Source organism: Camponotus vicinus, unplaced genomic scaffold (genome assembly GCF_025532165.1).
Source record: "Camponotus vicinus isolate PSW18456_S1 unplaced genomic scaffold, iyCamVici1.0 SCAF_10, whole genome shotgun sequence".
In the NCBI taxonomy this organism is placed as follows: domain Eukaryota; kingdom Metazoa; phylum Arthropoda; class Insecta; order Hymenoptera; family Formicidae; genus Camponotus; species Camponotus vicinus.
The window spans coordinates 3,748,306-3,767,381 of NW_028141946.1; the positions used below are offsets into that span (position 1 = coordinate 3,748,306).

Below are 19,076 nucleotides of genomic sequence, written 5' to 3' on the forward strand. Positions count from 1 at the left end.
TTTATTATTAAATTGACCCCATATTGTTATAACATCAGTAAATTACATGTATATATGCTTGATAAATCTAATTGCTTCTCCGGGAAGGGGCACTAAAAAGCAATGAGAAGCGTCTTATTGCAGACGAAGGATATGTTATCTTGTGTTTAGTGTAGATATCTGCTCTGTAGATTAGGAACGAAGGGGACGATAACAGTGACCGATAAATTTCGCGGCGACTGTCTCTTACTTGTAATTAAACGCACAATTTAAACAGACCGTTAGTGTCACCATTGCAGAAGATTTCCTTAGGTAGAGATCTTTAAGAGCAAATCTTACGATGTGTAATGGTACACACACCCATCTACTACTTCAAAAAGAAATTAATACATTAATCATTTCCACTATATATGAATTAGTTATTAGATTAATACGAAATAAGAACTACTTTATATTTCTCATTCCTCGCGGCACAGAAAATAATAGATATATAAATAAAAAATAAATTTGATGTAATTAAATAATTATTTACTAAAAACAATCAATTTGTTTTTAATTTCGCTTCTAATATCTTGAAATATAATATATCCTTCGTCCATTTCGGAAAACAATATTGTACCACAACTACTTTCTATAATCTACATATTATGCAATCGTGCATTTTCACTCTGCATACATATAGATGCGCTATCATCCTAATTACGGTATTGTGATGACCCGCGTCGCGTACCAGTCGAACATCTGCGATCCATCGTGACGGATAAATCACCTTGGGACCACCCTCCAATCGCGTCTCGCCCATCGCCTTGCATATAGACAGTTACTAATGAGCCGACCCCATTTAATTAACCGTATATGGTTTCGATGCAACTGCCGGACTATTTGTGTATACGCGCATATTATCGGCGCGACACGCGACGCAACTTTGACTAACAAATTTATTACAATGCGTGGCGATATTTCATCGCGGCAGTTTTCTTGCGTCGACACATCTGTTCGATTTGTATCGCAGTATGCTACGAATCTATAGGTACGAACATTTATTAGTAGTAGTAGTAGTATAGCCTGGGAACACAGCGGCGTCTAAAGCATAATCCATCGTCGACTCTTATCGGAAAATGAATTGCAAATCGCTTTGCATGTACCTAGTAATTTGCAGGTCTCACTGACATACTCTCATTTTTTTTTGCGCACAAAGAGACGTAATAAATGGAAACAGTCGAGACAATTTTAAGTGTTTCTCTCTTAATAATCACATTTCTATTAAATAATTTCCTTTTGTAACTGTTACTCGACTCACTATCACAAATATTTTATATGGTATTTTCATATTTTTACAATAAGTTAAAATTATTTCAATCGTATAACTCTGATTTAGCAAATATCATTATTTTATGCCATATTATTTGATACATACTATTATCATTTCTCCCGTATACATGTGACAAGAGATAAAATATGTAAAAAATAAGGCTATGTATGTAGAGTGAGAAAGAGAGAGAAAGAGAGGATGGAGGCTGTTATGATCTACTAAAGAGTGACCACCAAACAGCCTCCGTGGCGCAATCGGCTAGCGCGTTCGGCTGTTAACCGAAAGGTTGGTGGTTCGAGCCCACCCGGGGGCGTTTCTTTTTGCAAATAAAGTCTAAATATAATTAATATTTTGCTATGTACAAAGAAAAATGATTAAAAGTACATCCTATAAGAATTATACCCAATTTAGTCGAAAAAGTGAAGTAAACTTTAATAAAAATGTAAATTTTTATAAAATACTAAAGAGAATCTATATTTATAGAATAATGCAGAATTTAAGAGAAAGAGGAAGTATTTCGTTATGAACAAAAATAAAAAAATCATTTTGAATATACTTTGAAATTCAAATTATGTATCAACATATTTTTATGTCATCTCTACTCTATCTATAATATTATACTCCATATATAATATTAATATGATAATCTTGTATTGAAAAAAATATCTGAGATATATATGTATGTAATAAAAACAATTGTAATTAAAAATTATGATCCTATAAGAATTACATCCAATTTAGTCGAAAAAATGAAGTAAACTTTAATAAAAATCTAAATTTTTATAAAATAAAGAGAATCTATATTTATAGAATAATGTAGAATTTAAGAGAAAGAGGAAGTATTTCGTTATGAACAAAAATAAAAAAATCATTTTGAATATACTTTGAAATTCAATTATGTATCAAAATATTTTTATATCATCTCTACTCCATCTATAACATTATACTGCATATATAATATTAATATTAATATGATTAATATTGTATGAAAAAAATATCTGAGATATATGTGTATGTAATAAAAACAATTGTAATTAAAAATTACGATCTGCTTTCAAAAATGCAACACGATAAAATTTTAGGAAGATGCACACACACTGATAAATTACAGGTACTCACGTTCCTTCAACGGCGCCGTGGCTTAGTTGGTTAAAGCGCCTGTCTAGTAAACAGGAGATCGAGGGTTCGAATCCCTCCGGGGCCTGGAAGCAAGTAATATTTGCTTTACAATTTTTTTTACTGTAAAAAATGAATTTTATTCATTTTATCATATGTTAAATCTAATGTTTTTGACAAAAGTTACATATACCGACTCTACATTACGCCATACGTGACGTGTACATTTTAAATTTGACAAATTATTAACGATATATAATACTATTGAGCAATCATGAAGTGTTAAAAGTGATAATTTAAAAATATCAATTGCGTATGATTGCAATCGTAATGATGTGTATGCTTACCTATGCTATGTCGATCTCGAAGTTGAATAAATACTGCATCATTTCGATATTTCACGATGAATACAGGAACTCATCACTCGCGCGAAAACATTTACTATCACTCGAGTTAAAAATCACGCAAAAAATTGACCGAATCGAACACGATATTGTATAATAATGACCAATTATCTCGCGAAATTAAGATGGCTTCGCGACATGTTTACTCGCGACGCAAAAAATCACTCGCGAAATCACACTTCGAACGTAAAAAACACGCGGAAAACCGATCACTGACCGAACACTGCAACATTACGCAATCAACGAGCGTTTCGCGAAACGATTAATAATAATAACAATTCGCGATCGTGCACACGAGCTTCGATATTCGTAAAAAATACGGATTAATCGTCTGCGAAATCACACTTGCAGCGTCACTTGAATATAAAATCGCGGGAAGATGGCTGTCACGAACACCAGCGCCGCCCAACGGTTGTTTTGCAAAGTAAATGTTTACCAGTCTCGACGCGCTCGGAAAAGTTCGCTCGCCAGAAATTTCATTTGCTCCATCACTCCAATATAAAGTAATAAATTACTCTCGAGATCGGATCAAACAGCGCGATTAACGGTAGTTTCGTGAAACGATTATGATTATAGTGCACGATACTTGTTATAATCTCTGATGTTAGAAAGATCGAAATTAATCGCGCGCGAAATCACACACTCGTACACAACTCGCGACAAAATGGCGCGAGCAGGGCTGCCACCGGTCGTTTCGCGAACTACCTAGCGGCCGCCATGTTGGCCGCAGGAGTGACAACTGTTGCGCGGCAGACGGAGTTTGTTGTTGTACCGGGTCGCGCGTCATAACCTTGCACCGTGTGTTTCGCAGTTCGATAAAATGTCATCGTGCACGGACTTGTTGCGGCTGAACGAGAAACGACTGTTCAAGGACATCAGAGCGAGCCTGTCGTGCGGTGCTAAAGAGACGCGCAATATCCTTGAAGTGCGCGACAACGTGCTGTACGCGTGGAATGCCGACAAGTGTTGCGTGCTCACGTTCAACGTCGCGGCGACTCGTGGCAAGCTCGGCGATGACGTCCCTTATCAGGTGAGTACTCCTGATTGTCGTTTGACGAAGGATGTTTTTTCGTTCACGAGTAAATACGTCTCGAGGAAACATTGCCTCTACGTAAATACGGAGCGCATTGTGTGTCGCGCAATCTAACCTAGCCTAACCTTAACGACGCATCGGTTGCTAACGCGTGCGCTGCTCTTCCGCATGTTACGTTGAACGATAAAGCTACCTTTACAAACAAGATTTATTTTCTTTCATCGATATTTGATAATTTTATAAAGATACTCCAAGTATGAATGACGACTTATTACTTTGATATGTATTGATATTATTATATGGCATATTTTTCTTACATAGGACGTTTTTCAACAAGCGACACAGAGGAAACAGTGAATCATTTCATCCTTGTTTACATTTGGCAAGTGATACGCTGTGTCCTCTGTGTCACTTGCTGAAAAATGCCCATAAATTTGGCAGTTGTATAAAACATAACACGAGATGATAACGATAATTAAAGTGAAATTTGTTATTAATAATTAAAGAAAGTATTTGCTAATTTAAATATAAGTGCGATATTATTTTTTTACTTTTCATCTCGATCAATTTGAATGAAAATACTTGTTTGATAAAGTCATGGAATAATAAAATATGTACGAATTTTTGTTATATTATTTAAAGTTATTTATGTTTTATAATAACATACAAATTGCCAAATAATACAAAATATTTATAAGTATTTACATACAATTATTACATACAATTGCCAAATAATACAAAATATTTATAAGTATTTAATATCAAATTCGTATATTACACAATATCAAAACTTCTCTTTAGAATTTTATATTTTGAATATAATCTTATTACAAAACACAGTAAGACAAGAAATGTAAACATATGTCAATATTCCATGTTAAATTTATTTCTTATAAAATTAAATATATAATATATATTAAATATATATTAAGTGTATATATATATATATATATATATATATATATATATATATATGTATATATATATTAAATATATATATATATATATATGTATATATATATTAAATATATATATTTATCAAATTAAATATATATTAAATATATTCTTTTAATCGAAACATTTCAAAGTTTTTCATGACAACGCGATTATCTCTTTATATTTCTTTTATATATATGTATGATGGATTAAACAATATCGCTACAAATCGATAAAAATAGAATAGAAATAGTAAAAAAAAATTGAAAGGAAAGCGTCACGAGAAAATTTGTTTCCTCGAGACAACTTGAGGCCAGTTCGCGTTACCGGTGCACTCGCGGAAAATGATTGCGCGGTAAATGAAAGGGAAGCGACGGAATCGCGGCGGGAGCGGTACGTTCCGTCCTCACGCTGCGGTCTCCGGTGCTTTTATTTCATTTCAATGGCACCGCGGGATCAGCGGGTTACGTTAATGCCTCGGCGCGCGCGAACGCAAAAGAGCGGCGAGGGGATAATTTATAGGAAATGGGTTGTTCGACGCTCCGGAGTAATTTAATTAAAATAAATGTCCGGGCCGCGGAGGAGCGCTGGCCGCACGGACGGACCCGCGGTTCCACGACTGCGAATAAAATGCAAATTCAGACCCTTCATCGGGGGAAGGGTCGCGCGTATGCGTATAGCTACGTAGGTAGATAAAGGTACCCGCGAGGGTGGCGAGAGGAGGAGGAGGAGGAGGAGGGAAATAAGTGCGGACGGAGGGTCCGATGGTCTCTCGGCACCGATCGTCGCTCGTTCACCCGTTCACTGATTCGATAAGCCGTGGGATTCGATTAATTTCACTCAGCTGTCGTTTTAATAACGCGATGGCATAATATTTCATTTGTTGCGTTTGGTACAAGCGATTAATCATCATTGACTTAAATTAAAAACCGATCAAAGCTTAGTCAATTTGACTCAACATCTTTCTTGTCATCGCGTTATTAAACAATGTTTAACAAATCGAAGAAGGTGACAAAACACGTTAGTATAAAGCTTCGACAACTCGAGATTCCTGTCGTTGACGAATCAGCGTATGTACGATAGACCTGGGGATTTTCTAATCTCATCTCGACGATTTCTCGAAGGCGTCGATCGCGTTAAACGACGTCGACTCGGCGCGGCCACTTTGCGCCCGCTCACTCGCTACCAAATGTATGCGCTCGGGCCTGGCTGAAATATCGGTCGTAAATAATAAAAGTTAGCGAGGTTCCTCTCTGGCGCGCACGCCGGGACTTTAAACCGGAAGATAGGTGTCGCAGGATACGGACGGGGGTGGCGGTGGGACAGAAGTGGCGGCGAGTCGAGGGACGGCGGCGTGGCGCGGGACGGAGACAAAGACGCACCATTGTCAACCGCTCCGCCATCGGAACCGCCATCCGCCGCTGCGGGAAACTTTGAATCATTTTTATTGCATAGAGTTATCTTTGTTACCAGCGGAACGAACGTCTAAACGCGCCCTCTCCCTCCTTCTCGCTCCCTCTTTCCCCCCCTTGCCGGGGTATCTCTCTCTCGCTCTTCCTCCCGCGCCTTTCGCCAGGTCACTCCCGGCCCTCGTTCTTCGTCCTCGCCTTCCTGCCGGTTACATTCTCTTTCCCTTTTTGTGCACCCCTTTCCCTCCCCCACCTGTCTCCCCGTCTCCGACGACCGGGCCGAGAGATAATACGAACGCGAAAGCTTTCACACCCCTTTGGCTGCCCAAATGGAATAAGTTCTTTAATTCGCGGATTTACCGCCGGGCAAACGAATCGTCCGCGCTGTCGCCGAGATAATATTCGGCGGACGAAAGAGGGCCACTTCTTGGCCGAACTTTTCATTCGCGCCGTGTCTTCTTCGAGGTACTTACCGAAAACAAACGAGGATTTTGTGAATCGCGATAAATTACTCCAAGTTGATTTAAACTACTGAAACGTGTTTAAGATGCCGCGTACGCGAGGACTAATATTTGTCGACAAATAATAAATGAAATCTTTGCGGAAGAACTCACACATTTTGAAATAAATTTTCGATATATATGATTATTTTTATTTCTCGCCTCATATTTGGTAGTCTTATATCTTAATTCCAATTAGAGAGTTTATTAAAAGACAATTATAAATATATAAATGTCAAAAAAAGATAGAAACATTGAACGACGCCTAATTAATTAAAATAAAAATATAACTTAACGCAGTTCGAAATCACGCAAAACTCGTGACTCGTGTTATCATCTGCGATTCTTTACGCAATTTTGTTTTTCATGCATCCAGCGCGATTAAAACCGTGAAACGCAGACGATCGCAATCGCGCCAAGGTAAGAATTACTTCGATTCGGGAGCGCACAACAGGGCGATGCCAACGGTCTACGTGAGGCTTTCTATATGCCTCGCGACGTATAAAGGGGGCAATCTTATCTAAATTAAAAGTACCGTTGTGTGTTGCGACGAGTCGAGGGTCAGCGGCGCGAACAAAATAGAAAATTTCGGGGCGGATTCCTGCCTCCAACCGCTGCCGGCTCGCTCCGTCTCAGGAACGGAGCGGAATATCGCGTAATAAGCGAAATCCTCTCGACGATAATTAAAAAGTAATTTTACGGTGACATTTGTAACTGCGGACCCGCCTACTTGCCGTCGCCGGTAAATACACGTGCAGTCGCGCGTTCTATGTGTGTACACAAGCAATAACTACGACGTACGCGGGTGTACTCTATCCTCTACCCGTCTGCACGCGTGTGTACATGTGTACGTGTACGTCTGAATGTTGCCGCGGTCAGATTCACGCCCGAGCGTATAAGCAAATGCGGGGGATGGCCGTAGTTCCTGGGCCAGGTTAGCTGCTGTGCCGTGCACGTGGAGGTATACGAGAAGGCATACCTAGAGCAATAAAATTCACGGGAAGTGTTTTACATCGGGTGGCGCGCATAGCTCGTTCTCTCTTTCTCTCTCCCTCTCGATCTCTCTTTCTCTCTCTCAACGCGTGTACCCTGGATATGGAAAGCGCGAGGAAGGAGAGAGAGAAGTAGAGAAGCGAGGGAGGCTCGACGAATTCAGTAAGTGGCGGACAATGGCTTTTGTGGTAGACATCGGCCGTGCATCCCTCGCCGCGCGCATCCCCCTTTTCGACATTCGTATTTCGTTCCACGGCGCGGATACATTTTCTCCGCGTTCTCTGTATTTTTGTCTTCCTCTTCCTCTCTCTTTTCCGCGAGCACTCGAAGCGTCATACTCTCGGAGATGCGGAAAAAGCGGTAACCCTACGTGAACTGGCGAAATCTTTCTCTCTTTGTCTCGACTCATTTATTATTAGGGATGTACGCGCGCCCTCGAAAACGTCACATCGGAAAGATAATCGCTCAGGGTCGTCGCGAAATTCGGTCGCTATATTCGTCGCTTGTATGTCCCGATCGAGAATACCTCGACTATAGCAATGAATATTATGTAATAGATGTATCCACACTTTATTATAAAAAATTGCGACATTATATATTGATTTTTTTATAATTATTTATAATTAAAATGCGCAATTATTTTTCTTCTTATTTTTATTTCTTATTGTCATTTAATTTCACGTGAGTCTCCCTTTTTAAGAAAGTTTTAATTAAAATTTGATTAACCATGTAATATAATAAAAATTAAAATTTTTCCTAAAAAAAAATTAACTTAAACCCCAGTTTTCGTCAAAAAATTTATCGAGTGGAAGTTTATAATATTAACAACTATAGCAACACGCACATTGAATTAATTAGACGCAACGCGATGCGGGATAGGCGAGTCCTTGGGCGAGTCATAAAAATTATTTGACATCGGGAGCGAAATTTAATGAATCGTCAAGGAGATGCTTAAACCAGCATCGGCGATGTTATTGGACGGAAGCGAGCTGGCATGTAAGGCGCGCCAATACACGCGCAACATTGCGAATGTGTGGCTCTTGTACTCTCGTGAACCGGCACCTTTATCTCTCGCAGCCGCGAAGTCGTATACAAGAACGACGACGGTCCATTGTCAAAGCTGCCCGTTAAAATACGGTATACGCCCTTAGTCTTGGAAGGAACCGGGCGCGCACCCACCGGCCTCCATTATCGTCGCGTGTATAGCCTATGAGCGGTGAAAGGGCTGCGAGGTCCCGGCAATGACAATAATTCCGCGCTAATAACCCCTCGCAGAGACTTCTCGGAGCGGCCCTTGCGACAGCGATAGCGCCGCGTCTTTGTAACCCGACCAACCGGTCGTCCAAGGACCGAGCATCGACGAGGACCGAGCAATGTCATTGAGCCCTTGGAACCCATAATCTAAAAGCACACCTTCAGATTTTACTCTTCCGCGACTTCATCGCGACATATTCCTGGATCAGTCAAGATACGTAAACTTTGTTAGATGAGAGAAAGAGAGAGATTCTACACTCTCAAATATATTAATCTTTTAATATTATAAGTAGAACTCCATTTATCTAGTGATTTTATCATACATGTATAATCATTTTTTTTATAACAAGTAGATTTAATCAATCTTTCGAGAATTTTGCATATTAATTACTAATTACTAGTTGCAAATCAATTATAAAATAACTTTTTTCGAAATAAAACAACAAATATTTTTATAAAGAATTAGATATCTAAATTTTCAACAAACTATAATAACTAAAAAAATCATAGTATTTCTCAAGGATATATAAAGTAATAATGAAACATTTTTCAACGACACTTTGTCACTAAAATGATCATCTCGATACATGAAGCGTATCGGATCGTCTATTCTGACGGATGAGGAAGAGAGGGGTCGAGCAAAGTGGATGGCTCTCATTCCGCGGGGGGTGGCTTTGTCATCCGCGGGACGCCTTGGCGGGCTAATGCATTTCCTTTACAGTTTTAATGGGCATTCATAACTAAGTTTAATAATGCCTGTAGGAGGCGAGCCGTCGCGGTTGCATATCTAATAATTCCATAGCTCCACCTCGCGCAGGAAGTGGCGCGCGGCACGGATTTTAGTGGTGGCTGCTCGAGCTTTCGCCCCCACACTATCCTCGGCTTCTGAAGATATCCATCCGACCTTATTCCCTTTCTCGCACTCTCTTTCCTTCGTTCTCGTGATTCTCTGCGCAGTTTGAAACACCGTTCTCAAGTCTCAACTGTTACAAAAGTAACTACGTATATTATTTTAAACACGATTTTTTATTTAATGCAATATAAGAAAAAAACATTGAATATTATTTATTCCACATAAAAATGTAATCGCATTTTAAATACGGAGTAATAACAAATTATCACTTTTTCTTTGTATTAAGAATTCGATTTAAAAATACACATTTATAATAAGCGAAATCATTATTTCACTAATTATAAATTTAAAATTAACTTATCTTATAATAAAACAATATAATATATTGGTAAATATATTTATATATTCTTCCATTTATACAAATTTCTAACGGAGATATTTAATTTTGAAATATATAGTAAATAAAATAAAGTCGCAAAAAGAGAAAGTCTTACAATTGCCATCTTTTTCCACTATTCGATTGTCGAGTCCGATGGAAACAGTGAAATTGTATAATTCCCGGGGTGTTCACGGAATTACCAAGCTATTTCCATTTTATGTCCGATACATATCGCTCGGCAGCCGAAAGCCCATTTGAAACGCCTTAATCTCCATTGAATCACCGACGATGAGAACTCGCGGACAGAAGATCCACCTATAGCCACGGAAGGAGAGGGGGGGCGAGGGGGGCGCTGGGTTCCGGCCACGACGGTGGCATAATGGCGTCTTGGTAGTAGGACCGAGATATAAATCCCGGCGCCGTTATATGGCGTAACGTGCCATCTTAGCTCGGTCTTCGCCCGCTCTTCGCGCGAGGATGGGGAAGAGAAGGCGAAGCCAGCGGCGCCGTCTCTAATAAATAACCCCGAGACAATGGACACTGTCCAAAACACGGCGGATCTTACGCCTTTAACTTGGGTACCAAGTCTCAACCCTTGCCCGCGATTCTCGCACCAGCCCCCCCTCCCCTCCTCTCGTCGTGTGTCGCTCCCACCCCCTTTCTTCGCGGCTCTCGTCGCCTCGTCTCCGGACGACCCGGCCACCCCCGCGCGACCCACGACGCCGACGGATTCTCACCCCCGAAAGCGACCACCGTCTCTCGCGTCCCGCCGTGGTAGTCTTCTCGAATTATAATGTTTGTTTCTAACAAATTACCATGATAATGCCTGGCGTCGCGTAGCGGCGAAACCGTGTCTTCGGTGGCACACTTAAATTACACGACTATGCGCGAGTACGAGGAGTCGTCGTCGTCGTCGTCGTCGTCATCGTTGGCGAAGAACCGCAACGGTACCGTCGTTGGTAGCAGGTAGTTGTAATGTTAATTAGCCACTTACCTAACCGTACACCCGTAGACAATCGGACTGCTTTCTCGAGAAGGTATTCCGAAGTTTTGTATCCTCGGTCGCGATGTCGGGAAAGGATAAGATTTAAAGGCTGACACGAACGGTTAGATCGGACTACGTCGTGATAATCGCGCATCGATAGAAAAATTTATTCTTCCAATGTAATTTCTTTTTTCCCACGTCTTTCTCCGTTAAATTCGCATGCGAGCAATAAGCTTAAAAATAAGTATAAACTAATATTTATTGTAATATACAGCATAAAAATTTTATTGTATCCGCTAATTAAATTTATATCCTCAATAACTTTTCAAAAGTTTAATATTTTTCCGTAAAAAAGATGCTGAGATTTTGTAGCTCAATTGAATTTAAAAAGGTACAAGGAATGATGCATTGTTCTCTTCTCGAGTTGTGATGCATTTACTGTCTTGTTCGCTGTGAGCACATTTGAGAGCGCGCTGATTTAAGTTCCACGCCTGATGTGACAAAGCGTTATTACATCCCATGCGTAGGAACACGCGTTAAATCAGGAGTCAACGCGAGGAAATTTTGTCCTGCCAGTCCGGAACATGTCCGCCAGCATCATCGTATTCGTCGGCGCGCGCGCATAAAAATTATGTCAACTCCTACGACCGGGATGAGCTAGTGCTGGTAATATACTTTCTACGTTTCGTCGGCGGACACCCTATTATGCAGCGAAGCGACGCAGGCTGCGAAGGCGATAAACTTTATTTTCCAAAATCGTCTGATGCGCGTATCCCGGCCGCGGTAACGATCGTGATAACGCGCAGCTCGTAGAAACGAACGAGGGATGATAGGGGATTCCGAAAAAAAAAAAAAACAAAAACAAATTGTCGACCGCAATTTTTTTTCACGCGACGTTGTCGCTACGACGAGTTTTTTGATCGCCCTCGGTGGATAAAAAAACGGGCGTTAAAATATTTTTTCCACATGACAACGTAACACCGCCAGAAATATAATTAGCTTTGATGCTCAAAACGGCATCACCGTATGTAAAGAGGCGAACGCATAAGTTTGCATTTTTCGATTGTTAAGAATATTAGAATCGATGTCCGATTGGTACAAATTATTTTATTCATAAATTTTTATCTACTCAATACTATTATAATTGTCATGTAAGACATGATATCAATTATTATATAAACGTTGCAAAAATAGAAAGATACTACAGAGAACGATGTCATAAAAAACATTTAAATGTCTTACAACTATCAGTTACATTGCTTTAAATTCTAGACACTATTATCATTAATTAATATCCCGAAATAGACTTCTAAAATAATCTAATAAAGAATATTTTCTCGATTAAGAAAATGAATAAATATATTTTTGATATATGACAGTAATATTAACAGCCGATTTATATATATTTATTTCCAAATAATTTCCAAATGGCATGTATTTTATCTGAAAATTTCAAATCTAATTAATATAATTTCCAAAAGACATATTTTATTTGAAAATTTCAAATTTTTATCTAGACAAAACTATATCATTAAAATATTCATATAGCTGTATAATATATTGAAAAATTGATAAATAATTAATCAAAACGACCTATTTTTTATTCTCTGATTTGAAAAAAACTTTTCGGTTATAAAGCGTGCTACTTTACGTAAAAATTATAACGTTGACGTCCAAAACAAATGTAACTGTCATAATAATATCAAAATAATTGACAAAGTTGACTGCGTTATCGGTACGATTTTAATGAGAAGACTGTTACGTCATTTGGAAAAATGTTTTATTAGAAATCCGCATACATTAAACGTATATATTTGGATTAAAAATATATTTGGATAATTGTATATTTACAAAAAGAAAAAAATAACTTGTTTTTTTATTTTGACCATATATCTTCATTGTCTGTAATCTTTCCGATAAGTAAGATTAGTAAGGCAATTAACGCGACGACTGGCGAAAAAATGTGATAGTATATAATTCGCAAAACAGAGAGTAGCGACTTATGAATGTATAATTTTTAATCTGCCACAACGACTCTAACGACGACCATGACAACGATCTACAGTAAACGAGCTTTTAATTTATTGATGTGTTTTATGAGATACGCACAAAGATACAAGTAGCAACCCTACTCATTTTACGCTTATATCCCGTTTACATCCAATATAGATGATAACTCGCAATAAAAACCCGAAACTTTTATTATTAGTATTTTCAGTTTAAGGCAGATACAATAAGTAAAATCTCGTAATCCTATCGTTCAAATCACTTTAATAGAATTTTGCCTCGTTTAATATTCCGATCGAAACGTCGCAGATTTGATCGAACTCTGTATTAAATATCAAAGTCTCACCGTTCAAATATTAAATCGCCAAAGGAGGAAGAGTGAAGGTGGCAAGAAATACTGAAAGAATAAGAAGAGGACGAAATTGAAGTAAACGGAGAAGGAACGAACGCGAACCGGGCGAACGTCTGGCTCGGCCCTCGAGCAGTAAATCCAGAAACGGTGTTACAGGGCGGCCCGGAGATAATGCGCAATCATTTTGGAATGGAAATTAAAATCAGATGATGAATCCTAACGATGCCGTTTATTATTTTAATTTTCCGCGAAGGCCGCCGCCCCCGACACGGGCTACCGGCGGCCGCCGACGCCGCCGCGCTGGTAACTCGAGTTCGAGACACTAAATTACCTTCCTATTAGCCGTATAATTACAAGATGGCCCCGGTAATTTCCGTTTATTCCGACTTCGTCTCGCCGAACGGCCGCTTTATATTACTCGTGGCCGTACACGATATCGCGTTGATTGCCATATAACCGCGGTTCGGATGATATATATTATCAATATCTCTGCCGATGGATAATCAAATAAAATGTTTACACTGATATCTGTGATCGAAAATATCACGAGTAGAATTTTAATATTTTCATATAATTTACACTATCAAATATTTTATAATTTTTTACTTGAAACAATTTTATACATCCTATATAATAATTATTGTTTACAAAAATAACGCATTGCGTTTAATATATTCGCTTACAAATGACGACGTTAAATGTGAACGAAACAAATCGCGAATAAAAGCGTAAAGAAACACATCGTATTGGCATTGTATCCGTTAACGGCGAAAATCTTTCGTCGCTTTTCACACTCGTGTCGAACGATGAAAACAGCGGCGTTACGAGCCTTTAAATGCGCCAATAATCGGGACTTTCGCTTTTACGCGGCGATAAATCGCGGACTTCTGGTGCCCTTCTGCGCGGCCTCGCGCGAATTTACATCCGCGGTGACGTATAAACTCGCCGGGAATCGTTCTCCCCTTTTCGCGCGGCTCGCGTATGCCGTGCCGACAGCTTATTATAATGTAACTGTAACTTTTTATGTCGCTCGTAACTCCGATACAGCGCAGCATCGCGGCTGCGGGGCATCAGCATCGGTTTCCACCACGGTTGCTGCTGTACATTTGGACAAACAAGTATTATTGCCTTCCTTTATCCCTCTCCCCCTCACATCTAGCTGGCTAGTTTATGCGACTTCGCTCGCTCGAAACGCCAGTGCCGTTTGTGCCTTACGATTGGAAACTGTTATGACGTACGCACGATTTATGCGAATCACTAGTAGACGCTTCGTGCGGATGGTACAGTCGTATCCAGGTTATTTTCATATTTTCATATTTTGTAAAAATGGCGAGAATGGCGATGCCAAGATAAGAATGGAAATTTGGTTAAATAATGTCAGACGAAAAATTTTACGATTGCTACTAACAATAAGATAACAATGGAAATGAATAAAATGTGGATATTTTGTTACATTCAGAACTTATTTATTTTTAATAAATAACAATAATTTTTAATAAGTTTTTTAAAATAAACTTATTAATTTTTCGTAATTCGTCGAAAACCAGCTCTTGATTTTCGTATTCATAATAGCATTTTATTAAGTACCTTCGATATTAATTATTATATTTTTCTGATAATTCAGAAATATATTTTTTAATTAAAACGAAACACGATTAATATTAAATGCAGCCAGAAGCTAAACTAGCTTATGCGATATTAGTATGCTGAAAACATTTATGACCGCTTTTACCTTAGAAATCTATTATGCGATACATTTCAGTTTCCAAGCAGACGTTAAGTTCTCCCTCTTTCTCTCTCTCGTGGACCTTTAAAATATATTTCTTAACCATACACGTTTCGTATTCATTAAAGAATAGGGATTCATACCGATATACCTACTTTGTTTCTAACGTCTGCTACGTGAATTCACCGTTGGCTTTCACATACTTCCAAGATTACTTTTCTGTCCGCCCTAGAGAGTCGGAGAAAGGGATGAGGGGGAGGGGGGAGGGGGGGGTTAGGTAATTAAAACCTCGAGTAGGTAAATAACGGACTCTGCTAGGCAAGTGCGCGAGCCACCGAGAAAACGTAATAAGTAGGCGAGTCTGTAGCCTTAAAAAGGGTGAGATCCTTAAAAACCGTCGGATCCCACGTCGGATCTGCCGCTATTTTTCGCGTTAATTTAAATTTCGTAATTAACCGGCTACGTATGAATTCTCGAGAGAATACATAAAGGTCCTTCCTTTAATTTCCGCGAGGATTCGTTATAATACCGCGTCCCCTTGCCCGGGTTGAGTCGGACGTGGATTTTCTGACCTCGAAGGGGACGCGGGCGAAAGAAAAATGGACGCCGAACGTTATGACCGGAATACCTTACCGTTTCGTCAGGATGGGAACATAAACTCTGTGAAATTAACTCTGTCGCCGCCACATGTCTACGTCGCGATTGGTGCTTTACGAACGAACAGAATGCAAATAAATGAAATGCTTTAAGTATGTCATTCGACGATACATTTACGGAATTAAGATGTGAGAAATAAGTGAGATTTTGCATTGACTTTGTAAAAAACTGGATGCCTTTCTTTAAGTGACACAGCCCTTTAAAAGAAATCGAATTCTTCTCGTAAAGTAATCACGGCGATGACTGTATTTACTTGCTGATTGGGGTCGCTCCGTGATGCAGGGAACCTACCGTAATTACCGAGTATTTTTCTCGCGCAAGCCACCCCTGCAACTGATTGATATTTTGTATTCAGCAGATACCATTGTGCTATGTTACTTTGTAAGAATTCATTATAATAGTCCATTTACCGTTCAATTTACTATTTTGACTTGTATTATTTATTTTACTATTAATTAATAATTAGATAAATAATACAAGAGTACATAATAAAATAATTAATAATTACTCTTCTCTCTATCGATAAAAATAAAATTATACTAAAAAATTTTTATTCGCATAAAGTGTTTGTAAACTTTCGTCATATATATTAAAATTATTGATAATATTAATAAAAATATTATCTATAGTTATATATATTTATATTAGTTATAATTCTCAATAAAAAAGCATCATTATTTATAGTATTTTTTAAGATGCACGACGACTGATTCATTCTTCGGTCTCGTATATTTTATAGACGTATAAAGATGTTCCGTATCCAGAATATAATTCTATCGAGCCGACAATGATAAACTCGGCTCAGATGTAAAACGTGTAGTAGCAGAGACAAGTGTCTCGAGGAACGAAGAGGTTTTATAAACTCACGCCCCATTTCACTGAAGGTTCATCTTTAATTTCTTCGCGTTTTTTTCCCCCTCGCTTCGCGTCGCGCCACTCGACACTCCTTTAAATTCCACCTCGATCCCACCTTTACGTTAACTCCTCGGGGAAGGGAGACAAGCCACCCCCGCGTTACTGTTCGCTCATTTCTCCGGTTGTCTTACGGCGATTAACCACGGCTGCTAACTCCCACTCTCGTAACCACCTCCGACCTGTCCTGGACGTTTTCCCGTGTTCCTCCGGTCGGCTCTACGAACCCCACCCTTGGCTCTCTTCCGTCGTAGTCACATTCTTAATATCGTCTTTTTAAGATTTTTTTAAGTGCCATTAGGGAAACTATATTGCCACTCGCCAGAAAGGGTGCTGATACCGGCGACCGTTTCACTGCGCATTTAACTCGTTTCTCCAAGCAGTTAGAAGTCCAATCCATTTCTCTTTTAACAATTAATAATTTGCTTTTTTACAGATATTTAATAATATACATATAGTGTACACATACTCCACGAGTAAATCGTAAAATACTGAAAAATTCTTGAATTGTTCTTGAAATGATATAGAAAGCTCATGTTAAGATGCCTTATTTATTAACGAGCGATTTACATAACTAAAATGAAATACCTATTGTAATGTTATAAAATTATTAATGCGATTAAATCACATTATCAAAAATTGAAAATATATACAATATTCGCTAAAATAATAAATTATCTAATACCTGGACTCTTTTAAGAATGCAATATAACACTTTTTCGTTTATCTGCCTCCTGAATCAAATTGAAATAAATGCATACTGCATAATAAAACTGAGTGATATAAAAGGACATTTTTTACAATCTTCCTTCTGATAATTTATTATGAATTTACAGGAATCGATAAAGCAAAAGCAATTTCTCGCTTATAAGACTCATTTTATTCTCTGTCTTTGTCTCGCGTTTCTACTATGGATCCGAGCGTCGGTAGTCACATTCTTAATATCGTCCTCTCAAGATTTTTAAGCGCCATTAGGGAAACTATATTGCCATTCTCCGCGGCACTGTACCACCGGTGTCGGCCAGGTTGGTGATGTCGGCGGCGAGGGCGACGACGACGACGAAGGCGCGAGAAGAGGAGACGCGATCGCAGAATGCGAGCTCTCTCGACTTCCGCTCAAATTACGCAAATAAATTTCCTTTATTTTTACAAGCTCCCTTCTCTTGTCTCGACAAACGCGGCCCTTCGACGGCTAGGAAAGGGGAGTAAAATATCGTAACTCGCGACTATACCTTAATGACAGCGCGATCATACTCTACTTATTATTAAGAAATCATCAAGAAATGATAGTTCATAATTCCGCTATCATATTAAGTTTCTTTGATTGCCGACTAATTTACTAATTGGCTCTGACAAAAAGAAGAATGAGTGGGAAAACATAAACTTGAAATATTTTTATTTGCACTTACAAAAATATATTTTAACGAAAAAATATATATACATATAATATCCAAAAATATATATATATAATATCCAAAATTAATACATTAATTAAAATTTTTTAATCATATTTTTTATAATCTTATACTGATATTTTTTTAAGAAAAAAAGGAGAAAGTATTGCTAAATTATTATGAAATAATAATAACTTAGCAGAAATTTTCCGTGTTTTTAGAACCTTCCTTATTTTTGTTAGATAGCTCAGCGAATATGCGAGATTACGTTTACCTCTCTTGTCGTTCTTTAAAGAATTTATTCTTGGTATCGCGATGGTTCAATTTCGCTCCAAAGTGAAAAAAAAAATCTGGTAAACGCCCGAAGTGTCTTGATTTAATTATCGCCTTCGCTGCAGAGTTACGACCTTATTTATCGCGCGAAATAAGGGACCGAAGAAAAGCGGAACAGAGCCGGCTTACTACTTAAAATGTACAAATCCGACTGTCAGCCTCCTGTCGGGCTTTTCAACCCTCGTGCGACTTTTTTACTCACCACAAGCGCAGCCACACCGACGTAGCGATGAAAGTTACGAAGTGCAAACGACATCACGCAGCTTTTAAATTAACATCGTGTGTATGAAAGATTCATCAAGCATTTAATGGTGCAAGAAATAATCGCAAGAGCGAGGAATTATTTGTTAAATTAATTATTTTTGTTACATATACGTACACTTCTCTACGTATGACATTTTCGTTACGAGTACAACAGTCTATGCAATCTACATTACTTAGACGGAATATTTTTACACAAACTGTTAGTGGAATGTTAAACTAATTTTTATTTTTATCGACAATGACTTTATTAAATTATAAATTATATTCAAAATTTGCTC

At 38.5% G+C, this 19,076-nt stretch overlaps 1 protein-coding gene, 1 long non-coding RNA gene and 2 other non-coding genes across 12 annotated transcripts in view; 3 read left to right on the forward strand and 1 right to left on the reverse strand.

Annotated features, from left to right (window-relative positions):
* The window catches only part of LOC145960611 (uncharacterized), a 176,381-nt gene extending 172,440 nt beyond the window's left edge, over window positions 1-3,941 (reverse strand). For 8 of the 9 annotated variants that reach the window (XR_014435425.1, XR_014435421.1, XR_014435427.1 and 5 more), the window contains exons 1-2: window positions 2,755-3,941; window positions 2,411-2,493 (exon numbers count right to left, since the gene is read on the reverse strand). This is a non-coding gene — a long non-coding RNA (uncharacterized LOC145960611). The remainder of the gene's footprint in view (window positions 1-2,410; window positions 2,494-2,754) is intronic. The other variant, XR_014435422.1, reaches the window with a different exon arrangement.
* Window positions 1,531-1,604, forward strand: Trnan-guu (transfer RNA asparagine (anticodon GUU)). The gene has a single exon. It is a non-coding gene; the product is annotated as a tRNA-Asn (tRNA).
* Trnat-agu (transfer RNA threonine (anticodon AGU)) lies at window positions 2,422-2,495 on the forward strand. The gene has a single exon. It is a non-coding gene; the product is annotated as a tRNA-Thr (tRNA).
* The window catches only part of Mbo (nuclear pore complex protein Nup88), a 64,387-nt gene continuing 48,841 nt past the window's right edge, over window positions 3,531-19,076 (forward strand). Inside the window, exon 1 of the mRNA XM_083080189.1 lies at window positions 3,531-3,841. Within this exon, the coding sequence (XP_082936315.1) occupies window positions 3,632-3,841 (210 nt within the window). The 5' untranslated portion in view covers window positions 3,531-3,631. The remainder of the gene's footprint in view (window positions 3,842-19,076) is intronic.